The sequence below is a fragment of the Balaenoptera physalus genome, assembly GCF_965194825.1.
Source record: "Balaenoptera physalus genome assembly, chromosome: 21".
Lineage (NCBI taxonomy): Eukaryota > Metazoa > Chordata > Mammalia > Artiodactyla > Balaenopteridae > Balaenoptera > Balaenoptera physalus.
In genome coordinates this window covers 12,553,716-12,572,087 of record NC_138902.1, presented here as the reverse complement: position 1 = coordinate 12,572,087, position 18,372 = coordinate 12,553,716, and the positions used below count along the sequence as shown (strand labels likewise).

At 50.8% G+C, this 18,372-nt stretch overlaps 1 protein-coding gene and 1 long non-coding RNA gene across 5 annotated transcripts; one reads left to right on the top strand and one right to left on the bottom strand.

Annotated features, from left to right (window-relative positions):
• Positions 1-8,218: 8,218 nt before the first annotated feature.
• Positions 8,219-10,582, bottom strand: LOC309651532. Of its 4 annotated transcripts, none has more exons than XR_014258207.1 (5): positions 10,409-10,582; positions 9,411-10,228; positions 9,247-9,323; positions 8,941-9,081; positions 8,219-8,865 (listed from the first exon to the last, which is right to left on the bottom strand). It is a non-coding gene; the product is annotated as an uncharacterized lncRNA (long non-coding RNA). The 4 variants fall into 4 exon arrangements; XR_014258208.1 differs by having other exon boundaries at positions 8,219-8,850; XR_014258209.1 differs by having other exon boundaries at positions 8,219-8,491.
• Positions 10,191-15,597, top strand: STAR (steroidogenic acute regulatory protein; the record flags this gene model as incomplete). Its single annotated transcript, XM_082444390.1, has 7 exons — positions 10,191-10,254; positions 11,243-11,356; positions 11,647-11,774; positions 12,905-13,063; positions 13,180-13,364; positions 14,233-14,326; positions 14,855-15,597. 7 exons carry the CDS (start codon positions 10,191-10,193, stop codon positions 14,966-14,968), a joined length of 858 nt encoding a protein of 285 aa, XP_082300516.1. The 3' UTR covers positions 14,969-15,597.
• Positions 15,598-18,372: the final 2,775 nt, after the last annotated feature.

Genomic DNA, 18,372 nt, shown 5'->3' with positions numbered 1-18,372 from the left:
AACATCTACTGCAGCCCCCTTCCTGGCGATCTTTATTCTGATGTAACTGGGTACAGCAGTCTCTCTCTCTCTCTCCCAGCTGTTCTTTTCCCCTTTCCTTGGCCCTTGACCTTACCTCGCATGTTGTCGGCTGAATTTAAGCCACAGTATCTGCTCTCCTCCCCTGCTCGGATAAACTCCCAACAGGCCCTGGATACTTAGCAGAACCAGATGCCCTCATCCTGCCCATTGTGGAGGGCTTCTCAGGGATGCCACGTCAGCGTGAACCCCAGGGGTATGACACAGATGTGATGGCTGGAGAGTGGCCTCAGTTTTGCTCACAGGAGTATGGGTGGCAGGTCAGGCAGAGTGAGGTACAGACGGCAGGTGGTGCAGGCCAGCAGGCAGAGCAGATGCAGCAGGCCCTGGACGAGGCCGGAATTTCCTGTTCTCTCTGCTTAGGACATACTTGTCCCAGATAACTGCAAGAATCCTTCCCTCACGACCTGTTTTAAATAGCACACCTCCACCCTCCCCCACCTATATCCTTGGCAGCTTTGCTTTTCACCAGAGCAAGTATCACAGTCCAACATAAGTTTCACTTTACTGTCTGCTCCACTCCCCCACTAGAATGTAAACCCTTAAGGACAGGATTTTTGTCATGTTCACTCCTGTGGTCCCACATCTAGGATGATACCGGGCATATATCAAGTCTCAGTACATATTTCTGGGGTTGAAGGACGGGTTGATGGACAGATGGGTGGATGGGGAATGCAGTGAATTCAGGCTGGTCAGATAAGATGCTTCAGAGGCCAGTAAGGCCTCAAAGGATGAGGACGGCAGGACCCACCGAGCATCCCGGAGTGGAGTGATTAGCAGAGATCCTTACACTGAATGTGGAGATGTTCTCTTACTGCCCTCACTGGAGACCACAGCCCCCCAGGCATGAAGAGTCTGGAGATGACTGGTGTGCCAACGTCTGGAAGAGCATCCCAGGGAAACGGGGCTGGGGGTGGGGGAGGACTTGTCAGGGTTGCTGGAGGCAACAGATACTCTTCAGTCCGTGTTCCTCCCAACTGCAGTGCCCCACCTCCACCTTGCATATTACCCCTTTGGGGATAAAGAGCAAGAGACTGCTTCATGGGTGCTTGCTTTTGCCAGCGAAGCAGGTTTTGTATCTAGCTAAGTGACCCAAGACCTCCCAGCCTGAAAGAATTAGGAAACCCACCCTAGAAAATGGCATGTACCCACCTGTCCCAAAGCTCTGGGGCTGTCCACCCTGGTTAGCACTCCCCTACCTGTGTACTCCTCCGGCTCTGCCAGGGCTACATGGGAGCAGAAAATAAAATCAAGTCCTCTTCTTTTCTCATGTCTCACTTCACCGCTTTGCCTCTCTTTTTCCCCCTTCTCAACCTCCTATTTTGTACCTATTCTCCTTTAAAAAAAAAAAAAAATTTTTTTTTTCCCCCTAACTTCAGACATTCAGCAGCAGTTGCTGCAGGACCCAGGGGTAGAACATGGTCTCAAATGCTGCTGCTCGGGAAACGCAGAGCATTGAGCGGTGTCAGAGCACCAGCCGGCCAGCAGCTAAAACCGCAAGGAAGAGAGAGGGCCCAGTGCTGGCCGTATCCAAGGTCAGAAACCCAGATTGCCTGGGAATTCATCCCTGAGACCCAGTTTTATTGACGAATAAGTTTGCATACAGTAAAATTCACTCTTTTTAGTGTACAATTCTGTGAGTTTTAACAACTGCATATAGTTATATCACCATCACCCCTGCCCCTGTGAATTTAACTTCTCCCTCCTTCCCCAGCCCCTGGCAACCACTGATCTGTTTTCTGTCCCTACAGTTTGTGTTGGCAACTAATTCAAAATTTTCTAAAGATAGCGTGCAGGTCAAATAAAATATCTGGAAAGTTAAACTCAGCCCACCTGCCTTCAGTTTGCTCTTCTGGTTCAGGCTATTACGGAAGACAGACAGCTTTAACTGTGGCCCCTGCCAACGTCCCTGGCTCTCACCTGCTGGAAGCAGGCGGACGAGAACAAGGGAACCAGTGTAAGGGGACCGATAAGCGTGCTGAGCATCACCCCGAGACTTGTCAGGTATGAAAGGCAAACATGGGCCCCGCTTTTCAGAGAGAAGCAGGAGATTTTAAAACGTGAAGAGCACACAGGCATAAAAAAGAATGAAATAATGCCATTTGCAGCTACATGGATGGACCTAAAGATTATCATGCTAAGTGAAGTAAGGCAGACAGAGAAAGACAAATACCATATATCACTTATATGTGGAATCTAAAACATGACACAAATGAACTTGTCTACGCAACAGAAACAGACTCACAGACATAGAGAACAGACTTGTGGATGCCAAGGGGGAGGCGGGTGGGAGAGGGATGGAGTGGGAGTTTGGGATTAGCAGATGCAAACTATTATACAGAGGATGGATAAACAACAAGGTCCTACTGTAGAGCACAGAGAACTATATTCAATATCCTGTGATAAACCATAATGGAAAAGAATATGAAAAAGGATATACATATGTATGTATAACTGAGTCATTTTGCTGTACAGCAGCAACTAACACAACACTGTAAATCAACTGTACTTCAATTTAAAAAAAAAATGGTGAAGAGCACGGGCTGTGCGTCCTGGTTTCTTCACTTCAGAGCTTGGTCCAGCGGCACCTCTCAGCTCCTTGTCTGTAAAATGGGGATCTAATAGCACCAGCTCTTTGGGTGGTGGTAAGGAGTGAGTGAACATGTGTGAAGAGCTTAGAGCCACCCCTGGCTCAGGAGCGCTCCACGCCAGCCATTATCATCTGCTGAGTCCCCCCAGACTCATGGGATGCCTTCCATCCCCTCACTGAGCTTACACTTAGTCTCCTCTGTACAAATAAGAATGATAACAGGGCTTCCCTGGCGGTTCAGTGGTTAAGACTCCATGCTTCCAGTGCAGGGGACGTGGGTTCGATCCCTGGATGGGGAAGTTCTGCATGCCACGTGGCGCAGCCAAAAAAAAATAATAATAAAGAGTGATAACATAACGGCAACCAACTCAAATTGAGGAATTAAGTGCTGGATTACATAAAATGTTCTCTGGGCTTCCCTGGTGGCGCAGTGGTTAAAAATCCGCCTGCCAATGCAGGCGACATGGGTTCGAGCCCTGGTCCGGAAAGATCCCACATGCCGCGGAGCAGCTAAGCCCGTGCGCCACAGCTACTGCGCCTGCGCTCTAGAGCTCACGTGCCACAACTACTGGAGCCCGTGCTCTGCAACAAGAGAAGCCACCGCAATGAGAAGCCCACGCACCGCAACGAAGAGTAGCCCCTGCTCGCCGCAACTAGGGAAAGCCCGCGCACAGCAACAAAGACCCAACGCAGCCAAAAATAAGTAAATAAAAATAAATTTATTTTAAAAATATATATTCTCTGAAGGGAGGTAATCCATAATGACCTCAAGCCCAATGAGTTAAACTTGCCTTAACTTTCTGCTGCCCTCTCACAATGGCCCCTTTGGGGAAAAACGCTCCACTCTTTAGATATTAAATAAGCATGTACCCTATAAGCAGGATGGAAGAGCTGGAAGAAAATCAATACTTATTGATAATCTACAAAGTGCCAGGCTCCATGCTTCCCAATCACTTACTAAACATTTATTCAGTATCTATTAATTATCCAGCACTGTGCTAAGTGCTGGGGAATCAAGAATTTGGAAAGGATCCAAGTCCTCATGGCATTTACAGGTCCTTACGGACGGAACTCACAGACACGGAAAGAGGGGGGATCTACAGGTGTGGGGGCAGAGGGTCTACGGGAAATCTCTGTTCCTTCCTCTCAGTTTCTCTGTGAATCTAAAACAGCTCTTAAAACAGTCTTTTAAAAAAGGTGTGTGTGGGGAATGGTAACAGTCTTATTGATACTGTGATAAATGTCTGCCGGGGGGCCCAAAGGTATTGAATTCTAACTAAAGAGTAGGGGGACAGGGTGCCCAAAGGGAAGCCTTTCAGGGGGTAACGCTGTGAGCTGCCCCGAACGTGGAGGGCACCTCGGGAGCGCGCTGAGCTGGGCAAGACGAGAAGGGCGGCTGGGGGGAGTCGGGAGGGCCCAGACACTGGCTGAGAAGTTAGGGCTTGGTCCTGGGGGCTCTTGATGTATTGTTACCTGATTCAAGCCTTATAACCACCCTGAGAGGATTACACAAAGAAAAAGAAAAGGAAAAAGAAAACATGCCGCTGTTTTATAGATGAGGAAGTTCAAACTGAAGTGAGGGGCTCCCAATCATAAAGTAAGTGGTCCGTCTGAACTCGACCTCTGTGCTTTCTGCCCTCCAGTCCACAGCTTCCCCGCACGCCCAAGGTCGAAGGCCGCTGGCGATGCCCAGTACTCACCTCCTCGGGGCCGGGCCACACCAGCTCAAGGTCCCCTCCTCAACTCGCCGCCTCTGCTTCCCGGGAACCTGCGGAGGAATCTTCCCATGCCCGCCCGGCTGGCTCTGACCTCTGCCGCCCTCTCCAGCCTCGATTTCCCTCCTCGCCCTACAGACACTCCACGGCTGAGCAGCCCTCAGATTTCCGCCCCCACCCCCGCCCGCTCCATGCTCGACCCGGAGCGCCGCCCCCAGCCCCTCCCCCACCTGGCTGACTCCTTCCTAATCTGACTTCCCCCCAGAAGCACCCCCTTCCTCCTCCTGTGTCGTCAGGTGCTCCCTCCTCGTCCGCCCTCCAGCTCCCCACGGGGGTCACCTGGTTCATCTTCCCCTGTAACTGTGGAGCTACACGGTGGACACGCCGCAAAGGACTGCTGAGTGAATGAGTGGGGCCCTCCCTCCCCGGCCCTGGGCCTTCCAGCACTCTGCACGGCCTGGGCCGCATCTCTTCCCTCCCGGCCTGCGGTGCCCTCTGGTCTCCACCCTTGGGGGCTCTGCCCTCATCCAAAAGCAAAGCCAGACACAGAGGACTTCCAGAACCAGAGGGAATTCCCAGACCTCTTTGCCTACCTTCCTGCTCAGAGGGACCGTGAGAGTTAACAAGGCGCTCAGCCTGGAAAGGCTGAGGAAGAGAACCTTGGCCCAGGAGGAGGTCACCAGCACCCCACACCCGTCCCAGAGTCAATGGCAGGCTCTGACATCAGCAGCAGCCTGTGCCCCGATCCTGCAGTCTCCCCATACCACCTCCTCCCCGTCACAACGGCCATGATTCTCCCCAGGACAGCAATGGCAGGGCCTTGAACGTTATCTGTGTGGCCTGTCCCATGGTAACCCCTCTCCTCCCCCACCGAGAGGCACGTGCGCACGAGGGCGCACGTGGGCCAGGACGGAGGAGAAGCCTGGGGCGGCTGGCCTGCTGCCTTCTCCCCGGGCCCTCCGACCTCTTTCCACGCCGCTGGCTCAGGCTGGAGACAAACAAGAGGCCAAGGCTCTCCCTCGCGTGCCAGCTTCCCTGTGACTCTGAGAGGGCTGGAAACAAAGCCCACAAGCAGGGTTCCTAAGAGTCAGCTCCCCAGCTGCTCCCTGTAGAGAAGGAGCAGGCGCCGGCCCTGTGCCACCGCCCGCCCCGCCGGGAGCTGAGCGCTGGGAGGGCAGGGGAACCAGCCCCACAGAAGACACAGCGAGCACGCACACGCCATGACACAAACCAGAACCAAGACAGCCCCTCTAGGGGGACCCACAGTAAGGGACAAGCCAGTTCCAGAAGGCTGGGTGGACTTCACAGCTCAAGCGGGCGGCGGGTGCGGGGGCCCTGGAGGGCGGGCCGGGGCCGCCAGGCAGCCACTGCTCGGAGCGGAGCCCGGGACAGGCGTTTCTCCGGGTCGCTGGCCGCATCTCACTGTGCCAGCACGGCCTGAAGGGGGCGTGTGGGACTCACCTGTTCCCTATGGACACCAGGCACCCAGCCTGGCTCCAGGCAGGTCCTGTCTGTTTCGTCCTTTCTAGAGTGAGGGGGACAGCAAGAGCTGGTGGGGGGGGGGCCTTCCCTCCATCTCCGTGCAGTGGTGACAGGACACGGAACTGTCTCACCTGCGGGGCAGGCCCAGGACCAGGGCCAAATTCAATGTGATTCTCTCGACCCCCGACCTTCTTGCCAGGTGAATCTGGCTCAGAAGCAACCTCAAGGTCAACCTTAAGAGGAAAAGATGTCATTGGAGACCAGCATGCAGACTGGAATGAGATCCCCCTCACTGGGCCTGGACCAGAGCGTGGCAACTGCAGAGGAGAGACTGGGCCTCTCACGAGTCCCCGTTCAGACCACAGGGCCCCCCGAAGTGGAAACACTGGGCTGGGCACCCCAATACCCTGTCTTTTGAACCTTTCAGCTCATGCCAGGCCAGCCTAGGTTACTCGGGAAAGCATGAGGAAGGGCGTGGGGCACGGCCAGGCCCAGGCCCCCTCTCTTTGTGTCTCTGGCCAGTTCCCCTCTCTGCTCTGTGAGCTGACAGGACTCAGCCCTGAGGTGTCATCCTTGCTCCAGAACTAACCCGAGAAGGGAACTGACCCTAAACAGGGCTTTGGTAAAGGCTGTTGATAGAAATGGATGTATCAATAATTGAACAGCTGAACACACGAAGTGTCGGGGGGCTGCAGGAGGAGCCGTGTAAAGATGGACTGAAGGTTCTTGTCCCAGACCTGCCGCCGACCAGCTGTGTGACCCTGAACAGCTCATTTGCACCGTCAGCTGAAACGCACAACGTGAGAGCTGTGACTTTTCAGTTTTGTTTGGAGACTTACCGAGGACTGTAGCCCAGGAGCCAGCCTCCCAGCTCTGAGGAACTGCTCTGAAGTACACGTGAGGTAGGTGAAGAGGGTACGTGCGACCAAGCACGTGTCTCAGAGAAGGGTGCTGCTAGTCATGAGAAGCAGGTATCTCCTTTAATGATTTTAGTGCTTTTCTAAGTAAGGGAAGATGCAAGAGTCCGGGTTCACAAAAACTGTCTCCTGAAAATCTCTAACTATCTGAGGGCCAGTTCTGCCAGTTTTCCCAGAGCACGGAGTGCCTCATCCTGATCTTCGCCCTGAAGTCCTTTTAGGGGTAACTATAGGTCAGCGACTGCAGGGGCTGTGGAACTGGATGGTGGGCAACATTCCTCGGTTGGCAGTACCCTCCCCTTGGTCATAGTTTTGACCAAGGTTTAGGAGGCATTTCACGACCAATTTGTCCCATGGCGCTAGGAAGGCTCATTCTTAGGTCTGGTGAGGATTTCGTTGATATAGGTCACTCAATGTGCTGTTACTGAACTGGGCCCATAACAGTCTTACTAGTCTGTTATAGTTTCCCTCTTACTGGAAACTACAGGAATAGTTTCCCTCTTACTGCTTCTTCCCATATCTAGGGTTACACTATTACAATCATTGATCTTATGTAGAACTATTTATTTGGTTAATCAAGTCACCTAGTTGTCATTATTTTCATTGGAGGGTCCTTCTGTATAGGTTGGAGAAAGTCCTTTAAATGATATATTTTCTAGTATATGTAATCTTGTTACAGGTCATGGGGCATCTGATCTTCATCCAAGGATTACTGTGATAAGCTTCAGAAACAAACTTACAATGTCCTTTTAATAATTCAATTAAACTTCACAATACTATAACAAGGAGCCAATAAAAGAAGTGAGCCTTGGGCAGTAAGTACAAACTTGGAAGACAGTTGACAACATTAGAACTTAATATCCACTAGAACTTTTTTTTCTCTAAAATCACCTTCATTTCTACCAAATATAGCCCAATTAAGGCTAATTTGTTTGCAAAATAAACTTGGCCTGATTATTTACATAAGTGTAATTGATTATATAGGCTCTTTTAAATTGTTTTTCCTGGAACTTTTCATAAGGAATTTCAGACTGAACTTTTAAAAGGCCTCTCAAGTTGAGCCAGGAAAGCCATGCCAAGGGCTTGCCATTAGATTCCGCCACAATAACTATAGATTTGGGTGAATTCCTCTCTTCTCAAGGTCTCCAAAATACCTTGACATTCTTGCACCTGCCAGGAGTTGACCTTCCTTATTCACCTGATAAGGCTACTGGGAACCTGAAAGTTTCCATTTTCTGGAGGGATCAAGTAGAAAGAAAAGATAAATGTTTCAGTTCTGCTTACAAAGGTCTAATTTACCAAGTTGCTATAAGTCATAATTAGCTTAAGGTTTCCTTATATCTAGAAAACAAAGATTAAAAGCCAGTAATACTTCTGACAAAAAGTCATAAAAATTATAACCATACTCATCAGTTATCAGTCATATATAACCAATCTTTTTCTTAAAAAATTTATTTATTTATTTATTTTTGGCTGCGTTGGGTCTTCGTTGCTGCGCACGGGCTTTCTCTCGTTGCGGCGAGCGGGGGCTACTCTTCGTTGTGGTGTGCAGGCTTCTCATTGCAGTGGCTTCTCTTGTTGCGGAGCACGGGCTCTAGGCATGCGGGCTTCAGTAGTTGTGACACGCAGGCTCAGCAGTTGTGGCACACGGGCTTAGTTGCTCCGCGGCATGTGGGATCTTCCCGGACCAGGGCTCAAACCCATGTCCCCTGAATTGGCAGGTGGATTCTTAACCACTGTGCCACCAGGGAAGCCCTGTAACTAATGCTTGATCTTGATCCTTTAACAGTTTTATTAAGCCATCAGGGTTTCCACTAGAATTCTTTAATTTCTTACGCAGTTCAGTGGTTAGTTCCCAATTAAGTAAGTACTTGTAAGATAAGTTCCGTATGTATTTTACATCAATCTGGCTGGGGTGTTAGTCAGAGGTTGGCTTTCTGACACCCCTTAGTTGGCCTAATTGAGGAAAGACATTTGGCCAGCCTCACACCTAGTCGCTCGGTCCAGACCATTCAGTGTCTTTCTGGAGGCAGAACTGGGCGGGGGGCACTCCCCGAGTATCTTTCAACTGGGCGTCAGGTACCTGTTATACACCACCAAATAAAACTCAGGATTATCAACCAATAATTGGGAGATCTGAGAACCAGGAGAAACTCACCCAAATTCGTCTGGACTCGCTGAGGAGGTGGATGGGAATAAAAGGCCCTTGCTGCTACCAAGGTCCTGAATCTTCATAGTGTTCAGACGGAGGAGAGAAGGTATTAGCTCTGTGCTCCTTCATGGTCAGCAAAACTGTCGACTGAAAAAAAACATACAACAAGAGAGCTGTGAGTTTCAGTTTTATTTGGGGACTTACTGAGGACTATAGCCTGGGAAACAGCCTCTCAGATAGCTCTGAGGAACTGCTCTACAGAGGGAGAGGCAAGGGGGACGCTGGCTTACGTGTGATTTAGGTGAAGGGTACCTGCACTCAAGCACACGTTTTGGTAGAAGGTTGCTCCTGGTCACAAGCGACGAGTTTCTCCGTTCATGATTTTAGTGCTTTTCTAAGTATGAGAGGATGTAAGAATCCAGATTCATAAAAAATTTCTAAAATATTATAATATTGATGACTGTCTAAAGGCTTACTTTGCCTGTTTTCCCAGAGCACAGCGTGCCTCATCCTAATTGTCTTCCTGAATTCCTTCCAGGGTGTACTGTAGGTCAGCGACCGCAGGGGTGACGACTTGATTCTTGTAGAACCGGGTGGGAGCGCCGTTCCTCCCGAGACTTCAGGCCCCTCACCCTGGGGCTGGGTGGCCTCTGCCAGCTCTGCCTGCCTGTCCCCTATCAGAAGCCCTGGGTGCGCTCCCAGGGCAGAGCTTCTCAAAGCCTAGTGTACAGTTCACAGAATACCTTCATGGCAATCACCTGGGAATTTTTTTTTTAAATACAGGTTTCAGAGCCTCAATTCTAGACTTGTTAAATCTGGAATTTCTGAGCATGAGGGCTACAAAGCTGCATTTTAAACAGCTTGCTGCTTGAGAACCACTGTCACATGTGCATACTTTTTTCTAAATTGCCTTGACCTCTGCTGCTCCTTTTTTTTCTCTCCCCTCCATCCACCCCGTCAGGCAGCAGCCTCCCAAGCCCTTTCCCCACCCCCGCCCGCACTCCCTGCAAATGGCCAAAGGCTCCTTGTGAGGCAATCCCTCTATCCTTGGTGCCTTCCTTTACACTATGAGTGATGGCTTTTTTATCTCCTGATGATGAAACACAGCCTTCGGCTGGAGGCATTTAAGGCGCAGGACGCAGGGTCCAGCCGCGGCTGCAGGACCCAGAGGCCAACCCTGACAGGCCCAGGAGGAGAGGAGCAGAGGCCAGAAGCACCACCGCCAGCCTCCACGCCTGCCCCCACCGCCAGGGACCATGCTCCTCGCCACGTTCAAGCTGTGCGCCGGGAGCTCCTACAGACACATGCGCAACATGAAGGGTGAGCTCCTGGGCCCCCGTCCGGGTGACCAGGAGCCCGCAGGCAATGTCTAGTGGGGAAAGTGTGGGCCTGGGGTGGGGGGGACAGGCCACTCAAGTCCCAGGGGTGCCGCTCACTGGGGGAGCCTGTGCAAGCCTTTCCCCCTACCCCATACCTCAGTGTCCCCCGCGCTGAAGAACGGAGCTGGATGCGAAGGTTCCTGGGTGCCTTCCAGACTCTGTCATCCCCAGCCTCCCCTCCAGGGCTCCGAGCTCTCTTGGCTTCTTCCTGACTCTGCCTTTCTCTGGGATGGGTACCAAGGGTGCCAGGGAAGTCCGGGCCGCAGTGGCAGAGGCAGGAGTCAGCCTGGACTCCGGGAAGCTGTGTTGGCAAGCCTGAGGCAGGGCAGGCGGGAGACGGGGAGGAGGACAAGAAAGGGGAGTAAGACAGCCGAGGAGCACATAGAGAGGGAAGGTGGGTGAGGTGGGGAGTCTCGTTGCCATCAGTCAGGAGGCAGAAACCAGGGTCACTGGAGTCAATCCCCTGCTGTCGCTGAAGGGACCACAGACAAACCTAAGCAAGTCCTTTCTAATTACACTGGGTTCAAGTGGCCACTGTTTAGATGGAAGCTGCACTTGGAAGACCTGTACCCGGCGTGGGGCTGTTCTCTCTAGATCAGCGGGAACCCCCGGGCACACGGAGCAGTTACTCACGCAGAAGCCACACAGACCTCAGGGGACGGGTGGCTGTAATTCCCCTTCTGTAGCAGGATAGGTTGTTCAAAGCTTCTCTCCCTTTCAAGAAGGAAACCAGCAAGCTTGAGTGTGGCCCCTGCCTCCAGGCCTGGCCAGCCCAGAAGGCAGGCTGGTTTCTGGGCCCTGGAGGTATTCCTGATCAAGTCACTTTCTGCCCCAGGCCAGCTTCCTCCTCTGTGATGAGATGAAGGGGTGGAACGTTCTCTAAGGGGCTTTTCTGCTCCTAAGCGACAGTTTCTCTCCCTTCCCTGCAGGGCTGAGGCACCAAGCTGTGCTGGCCATCGGCCAGGAACTGAACCGGAAGGCCCCGGGGGGCCCGACCCCAGCTGCCTGGATTAACCAGGTTCGGCGTCGCGGCTCCCTGCTGGGTAAGTGCTGAGGCTTCCGGGCTTCTACCAGCGGCGGGGAGCTCCGGGGTGGGGGTGGGGGGGCAAAGGATGTGCATGTGGCTCTGGTCCCTCCCCCCGCATCCCCCAGCCGTCCTCACTCACTTTGATGGGAATGGCGTTGTTCATGGCTAGACCCCCTCCCTGTCCCCCGTGTCTAACTTAACCTGCAGGCTGGACCATATGGCTTTGGTCTGGGCTCTTCAGAGATGAAAGGGGTGAAAGCTCGTGGGAGGCTAGGAAGCTCAGCCTCTCCGTGGCTTTGTGTCCAGGTTCTCAGCTGGAAGACACGCTCTACAGCGACCATGAACTGGCCTATATCCAGCAGGGAGAGGAGGCCATGCAGAGGGCCCTGGGCATCCTCAGTGACCAGGAGGGCTGGAAGAAGGAGAGCCAGCAGGTAAGGGTGGGTGCGGAGGAACCCACAGCTCCTCGCTCTTTGCGGGCCATGCTCAAGGCCAGCTGGGGTCTCTACTCCTCTCAGAAGTCCGGCCTTGTGCAACAGTCACTGGGCAGCAAGCAGTTTTGAGAATTCTCCTTTCCCAAGAATATATCCCCAGATACCCCTTTCCTCCAACAAAGATGTCCTGGAGACTCACGTTTGAGAAATGTTGTTCCTGCATCCTTAGCTCCCCTCCAAATGCACTGTACACCCATTCAGACCATGCAAAACGGGGACTCCAGGGGCGGCAGAGGCCTCATCCCCCTGGGTCAGAAGTTCCAGTGCTGAAGCGCAGTGCCTGTGCTGTTAGCCCGCCTTATGGCTGACCTCGCAGGGGTGACCTGGGCTCACTCGCAACAGGGCTGCACTGGGATACAGGCAGCCCAAGGCCCTCTGGGGTGCTCTGCTCCTGAGCACTGCCCCTTCACTGGGAGCTGGGAACAAGGCGTGTGTTAAAGGCCAACGGCTCTACCGAGACTTTGGTGGCTTTATCTTCACCAAAAGCTCACATGCTGCCCATTGGCCAAAGTTCAGGTGAGATCTTTCCTTCTCCAAGTTCTCAGAGTTAAGAGACTACAAGTTTGCGAGTTGGGAAATCTGGGATCTAGGCCCAGCAATGCTCTTAGCTAAGGGTCCTGGGGCATCTCACTGACCTTCTCTGGCCCTACATCCCTCTGGTGTAAAATGAGGGATTGGACTTTTAAAAAAACCTGTGTGGGAAATTAGCTGGTTGTAAACCACATTCCCGGCTCCCAGGTGCGTCTCTCTCAGGATCTTTGAGCTTCTGAAGTCAAGTAAGGGCCTTCTCAGGTGGCGCTTACCCACACCCATCAACATTTACACCCAAGAAAAAAGGGCCCCGGGAACAGGCAGGTTACCTCCCCAGTCCTCAGCAGACGTACGAGGCAGGCGGCAGGAAAGATGACCTCCTCTACCTTAATCAGAGATGGTTCCAGGCTTACTCAGGCTTAGCCTAGAGTTCCCCTGGCTGTTCCCCTCCTGCCTTGCCTGGCACTGTCTACGTGTCCTCGGCCGGGAATATTTTTTTCTAACCTTTCCCTTGGGGCTCCTCTCTTCCCTGCCGATAGGCGAATGGGGACGAAGTGTTGAGTAAAGTGATCCCAGACGTGGGCAAGGTGTTCCGGCTGGAGGTGGTAGTGGACCAGCCCATGGAGAGGCTTTACGAAGAGCTCGTGGAGCACATGGAGGCCATGGGCGAGTGGAACCCGAATGTCAAGGAGATCAAGGTGGGGAGGCCCAGGCGGAAGGATGGCCACAGCAGTCGGGAGGGGGCTGTGAGCTGCGGTGTGCCTCGGCCCCCCACCTGGCTGAGTAGTGACTCTGGTTCTCTGTGGCCTGGCAGGTCCTGCAGAAGATTGGAAAAGACACAGTCATCACTCACGAGTTGGCCGCAGAGGCGGCAGGAAACCTTGTGGGGCCCCGAGACTTCGTGAGTGTGCGCTGTACCAAGCGCCGGGGCTCCATGTGTGTGCTGGCTGGCATGGCCACACACTACGGGGAGATGCCCGAGCAGAAGGGCGTCATCAGGTAACACTGGCAGCAGCCTCAAAAGCTCCCTTTTCTAACACAGCCTGGGGACATGCACCTGCCAAGTGCGTGATGCATCCCCAGCTCTAAGAAACCCATCCTTGGCTCCTACCCTCAGCTTCCTTTCACAGAGGAAGTCTCATTTTCCATTGCAGTGGGGGGAAGACAAGACTGGCCACACTTACATAACCAGTTTGTCCTGACCCTCCCAGCAAGTTTAAGAACCTTAGTAATTTTCTAAAACAAGACGTAGGGCTGATGGGACGATGTGAGAGAGTGGCATGGACATATATACACTACCAAATGTAAAACAGATAGCTAGTGGGAAGCAGCCGCATAGCACAGGGAGATCAGCTTGGTGCTTTGTGACCACCTAGAGGGGTGGGAGGGAGACGCAAGAGGGAGGGGATATGGGGATATAAGTATACGTATAGCTGATTCACTTTGTTATCCAGCAGAAACTAACACAACAATGTAAGGCAATTATACTCCAATAAAGATGTTAAAAAAAAAAAAAAAAAGAAGTAGGGCTGAGGTTTAGCTGGTATGCTCAGGTCCCACTGTAATGTTGATTAAAACAGAACCCATACCACTTAGAACAGTTGCTACCTGAGTCTCCCAGGGGCCCCAGCACCACCCTGGACCCTTCCTTGACCTCCCCGTCATCCAGCGACTAAAAGGCACCGCAGGAGGCCTCCAGGCTTCAGCTCCAGCTCCAATCAGCATTTGTTCTGATGAGCTGGTAACCGTGCCAACTGTTAAATGTCACCCTTGGCAAAGGACACTTCTCTGATGAGATCTGGGAAGACTAGTCAGTGTTCGAGAACTCAGCCTTGTCCTCCTGACCTGACGTGTCTTCACCCGGCAGAGCTGAGCACGGCCCCACCTGCATGCTGCTCCATCCCCTGGCTGGAAGCCCCACAAAGACCAAACTCACCTGGCTGCTCAACATCGACCTCAAGGTAAGGGGCGGAGGGCGGGGGGCGGCTCGGGACAGGCGGCGGTGAGCAAAGTAGGCTCTTACGGCTCCCACATCATCCCGCACACACCTGGAAAGAGCCTCCACTTTGAGGGAACTGGACCGTTGCAGAGGGGACACTGGAATGATGGCCTAACTGCTATTCCACCATCTCAGAAGGCTGCACTGGCTCCCTCTTACTTCTCATATCAAATTTCAATTCTGTAGTTATTTTTAGAAAGAAGGAAACTTAGGCCCAAGAAGGTATGGTAGCTAGCTCAGGGTCACACCGCTGGGAAGACAGGGTTGAAATCTGTCTGGACAGCAAATCCAGCGCTTCTGACACGGTCATGACAGCAGGGCAGTAATGCAGTCCTCCAGCCCCTGACCCTGATCAACTGAACAGGGGCACGTACCAACAGAGCTAGAAGGCCAAGCCTAGGCAACCCACCAGGTGTGTGATCGGGCATGGCAGTGTCTAGAGCGGAATGTCACCCACAAGATGGCCAAATTCTTCTACCTTCAACTCTAGGGATGGCTGCCAAAGACCATCATCAACCAGGTCCTCTCGCAGACCCAGGTGGATTTTGCCAACCACCTGCGCAAGCGCCTGGAGTCCCGCCCCGCTCTTGAAGCCAGGTGTTGAAGACCAGCCTGCTGCTGCCAACGGCTCCCAGCTGAGCGCGCTTGCAGGCTCACGAGGAGGTCTCTGCTGGAAGCCTACAAGTCTGTTAAAGATCTTCATCCAGGGACAGTGGGATGGGATGGTGGTGCATTTCCAATATGATACTAGAACTCAGATGGGTAACATTTTAGTACCAAGAAAGTGGGGACAAGGCTCTTTTAACTTCATTCACTGATTAGCTGTAAAACGAAGCCTAGGAGTCCCAAAATATTTGTAAAACTTTTTTTTCTGGGTCCTTACTTGTCTACCTAGAAACATCTTTAACATGCTACCAGTTAACGAACGCAGGGCGCAGAGGGTGCAAAATACAAGGATTAGGGCCACATGCTCGATGAGCTCGAGAGCGCCATTCCCTGTGGGCCACGTGTGCAGACAGAGCAGGTCTTACACAGGGCCTCCTGAAACCCTCTGCTCCTCCACCAAGACGGCAGAGAACTGCGCCAAAGAACAAGCAACTCCCACAGCAGATACCGTCCGGAACTCTAGTTCAAGTTATCTTAATGAAAAAATACAAAACTAATTATAAGACTTATTCCCCTACTTCTTCCATGAGCAGTAGTCAGAATAAAGAATCGTAACTAACACAAAAACTTTAGTCTGTACCTGTTTTAAAATTCTACTCTTAAAATCCATGCTAGCAAATTGCAACTTCATACTAAAGGAGTCATGGATGAAGACTTTAATTAGTTAAACTAAGTCCCCTACCTCATTCAAAGGAAAAACTCCAGGGGACTTAGGTCATTCAATCATGGAGGATCTGTCACCAGAATCTTTCATAAAAATTTAATTTACAGGATAAGCACAAGACTAATCAGTTCTTAAAAGAACTTTATAGCTGGTAGCTGATTAACGGGCATTGGAAGATAAAGATTATGACTGAAGATTTTTATTTACCTAATTAAAAGGATAGAACCAAAGGCGAGTGACAGAATGGTATTACTAAGATAAAATCAAACAGAAGCAAATTTTATTACTTTCCCATTAGTGATTGTTTAGACCTAAAAAGGGAGCTGAATCTTTAGTTTGGAGTCTATTACATTTCCTCTTAGCTTGACTCGGGGCTGCCAATTTCTCTGCTTTAACAGGTCAATGTTTTACTATTTTGGAGGAGATGGCTGGAAGAAGGGGTGATAGGGTGACAGCAAAATCCCTTTCCAAGATTCAGAGAATTGGTGCTTAAAAAATGTAAGTTGAGATGGGGTTATTTGGCTAAAATGTATAAGTAGGATGAAAACCTAACCATTATCACTTGAAGCTTTTCCATTCCATAATCACTTGAAGCTCTTCCATTCCAGTGCTAACAGCATTGATGATTTACACCATTTGGAATTAGAGTTCTAGCTTATTTATTAAACAAATGAGCAGTAGCAGGAATGCTGTTATAATTTATTGAGGTACTGAGAATTTACAACTGATAGAGATATTTATTAATATTTATTCTGATTGTTTCTTAGTAGTCTATTTTTGGCATAGATGAAATTATGTTTATCCAGCCAGGAGCTTCAGAGTGAGATGGGATAATTGTAAAAGTGTTTCTAGAACAGAATTATCATCTACTCCCAGCTAAGAGAAAGGGTTACTTGTTGAAAGATGTGTAGAGCAACATATGCTCTGGTTTCAAGAGAACAGGCTGACAGTAAAGAAATGGGCTTTCAATACACACCATGGTTTTGAGTTTGATTATAATTTGCCCTTTTCAAACTATGCAACTGTGTCTTTGAGGTACCTGGGGAGATATTTTCTCACTTGTTTAATTTTACACTGGAATAAAATGAATTGTCAGTGATGATCTGCTTACAGAAACCATTTTATATAGGACTATAAGAAGAGTGGGTATTCTTAGAGCCCTTCAAATGAATCTAATCAAAACACACACACAGAATATGCAGTATAAACAGGCAAAAATCATTATTTCTGTAACCTCCAATTTATGAAAGCGAAATGCACAAACCCCTAATTTGATCATTTAAATGGAGAGTGGGTGCATAACTTACATGTGTGGTAATTCATGCTACAAAGAATTCATCTCCAGCTTCCTCTAGATAACACCATCCTCGTTTACTTAGAGTTCTTCAAACCCTGATGATCCAGAAGCTTTATAACCAAGTCTGCTCCATAAGACCACGAATGAATAGACCTCAGCCTGATTCTGTTGGGTTTCCTGTTAAGAGAGGTGGAATGACCGAAACAAAGACCCTGGGTCTGGGTGATTCATTAGGAGACAAATACATTAGTCAAAGCTTCTGTGTTAAGATACCAACAGTCACTTGAAATTTGGGAAATTAAACAGGCATAATATATGGGGATCCTTGGCAACATATTACCGGACTCTTGGTGAACCACTCTATTAACCTAGGTAGGAAGTTACACGCAGGGAAGTCTGGAGCAATCCTGGGAGGACTGCATTGCCACTGATTAAAAGGGGGACAGGGAAGCACTCAGGGACCCCGGGGAAGGCTCATTCTTACATTCTAGTTTTTAGTCTTCTGAAAACTGTCCTTTAATCATCATGTATTACAAAGGAAGATAAGCAAGGCAGGAACATAACCTGCACAGATCAACACACAAGTTCAAAGGGAAGAGCTGGAGGGAGACCATTTACCCTTTCAAGTTCCTGTTCACCTTTTTTAAAAAAAAATATTTATTTAGGACTTCCCTGGTGGCGCAGTGGTTAAGAATCCTCCTGCCAATGCAGGGGACACAGGTTCGAGCCCTGGTCCAGGAAGATCCCACATGCCACAGAGCAACTAAGCCCGTGCACCACAACTACTGAGCCTGCACTCTAGAACCCGTGAGCCACAACTACTGAGCCTGCGTGCCACAACTACTGAAGCCCACGCACCTAGAGCCTGTGCTCCGAAACAAGAGAAGCCACCACAATGAGAAGCCCGCACCCTGCAACAAAGAGTAGCCCCCGCTCGCTGCAACTAGAGAAAGCCCACGTGCAGCAACAAAGACCCAACGCAGGCAAAAATAAATAAATAAATAAATAAATTTATTTTTTAAAATTTATTTATTTATTTGGCTGTGCCGGGTCTTAGCTGTGGCATGTGGGATCTTTAGTTGCGGCATGTGGGATCTAGTTCCCTGACCAGGGATCGAACCTGGGCCTCCTGCATTGGAAGCGCAGAGCCTTAGCCACTGGACCCCCAGGGAAGTGCCCCCTGTTCACCTTCTTGAGAGTCGGGTTTCACAGGATAAGAGGGGGTGGTCAAATTGGCTGGAGGGAACGAACAACGGGGGAGGGTGGAGATAGAAACCTGTCTCTCCTCCAAGGCTGGCTCCCCTTCCTCAGAGTGCCTTACTGTTCCGACACTGTCGCCACATGGACCCCAACCTGAAAGGGAAGCAAAGTGCCACACACA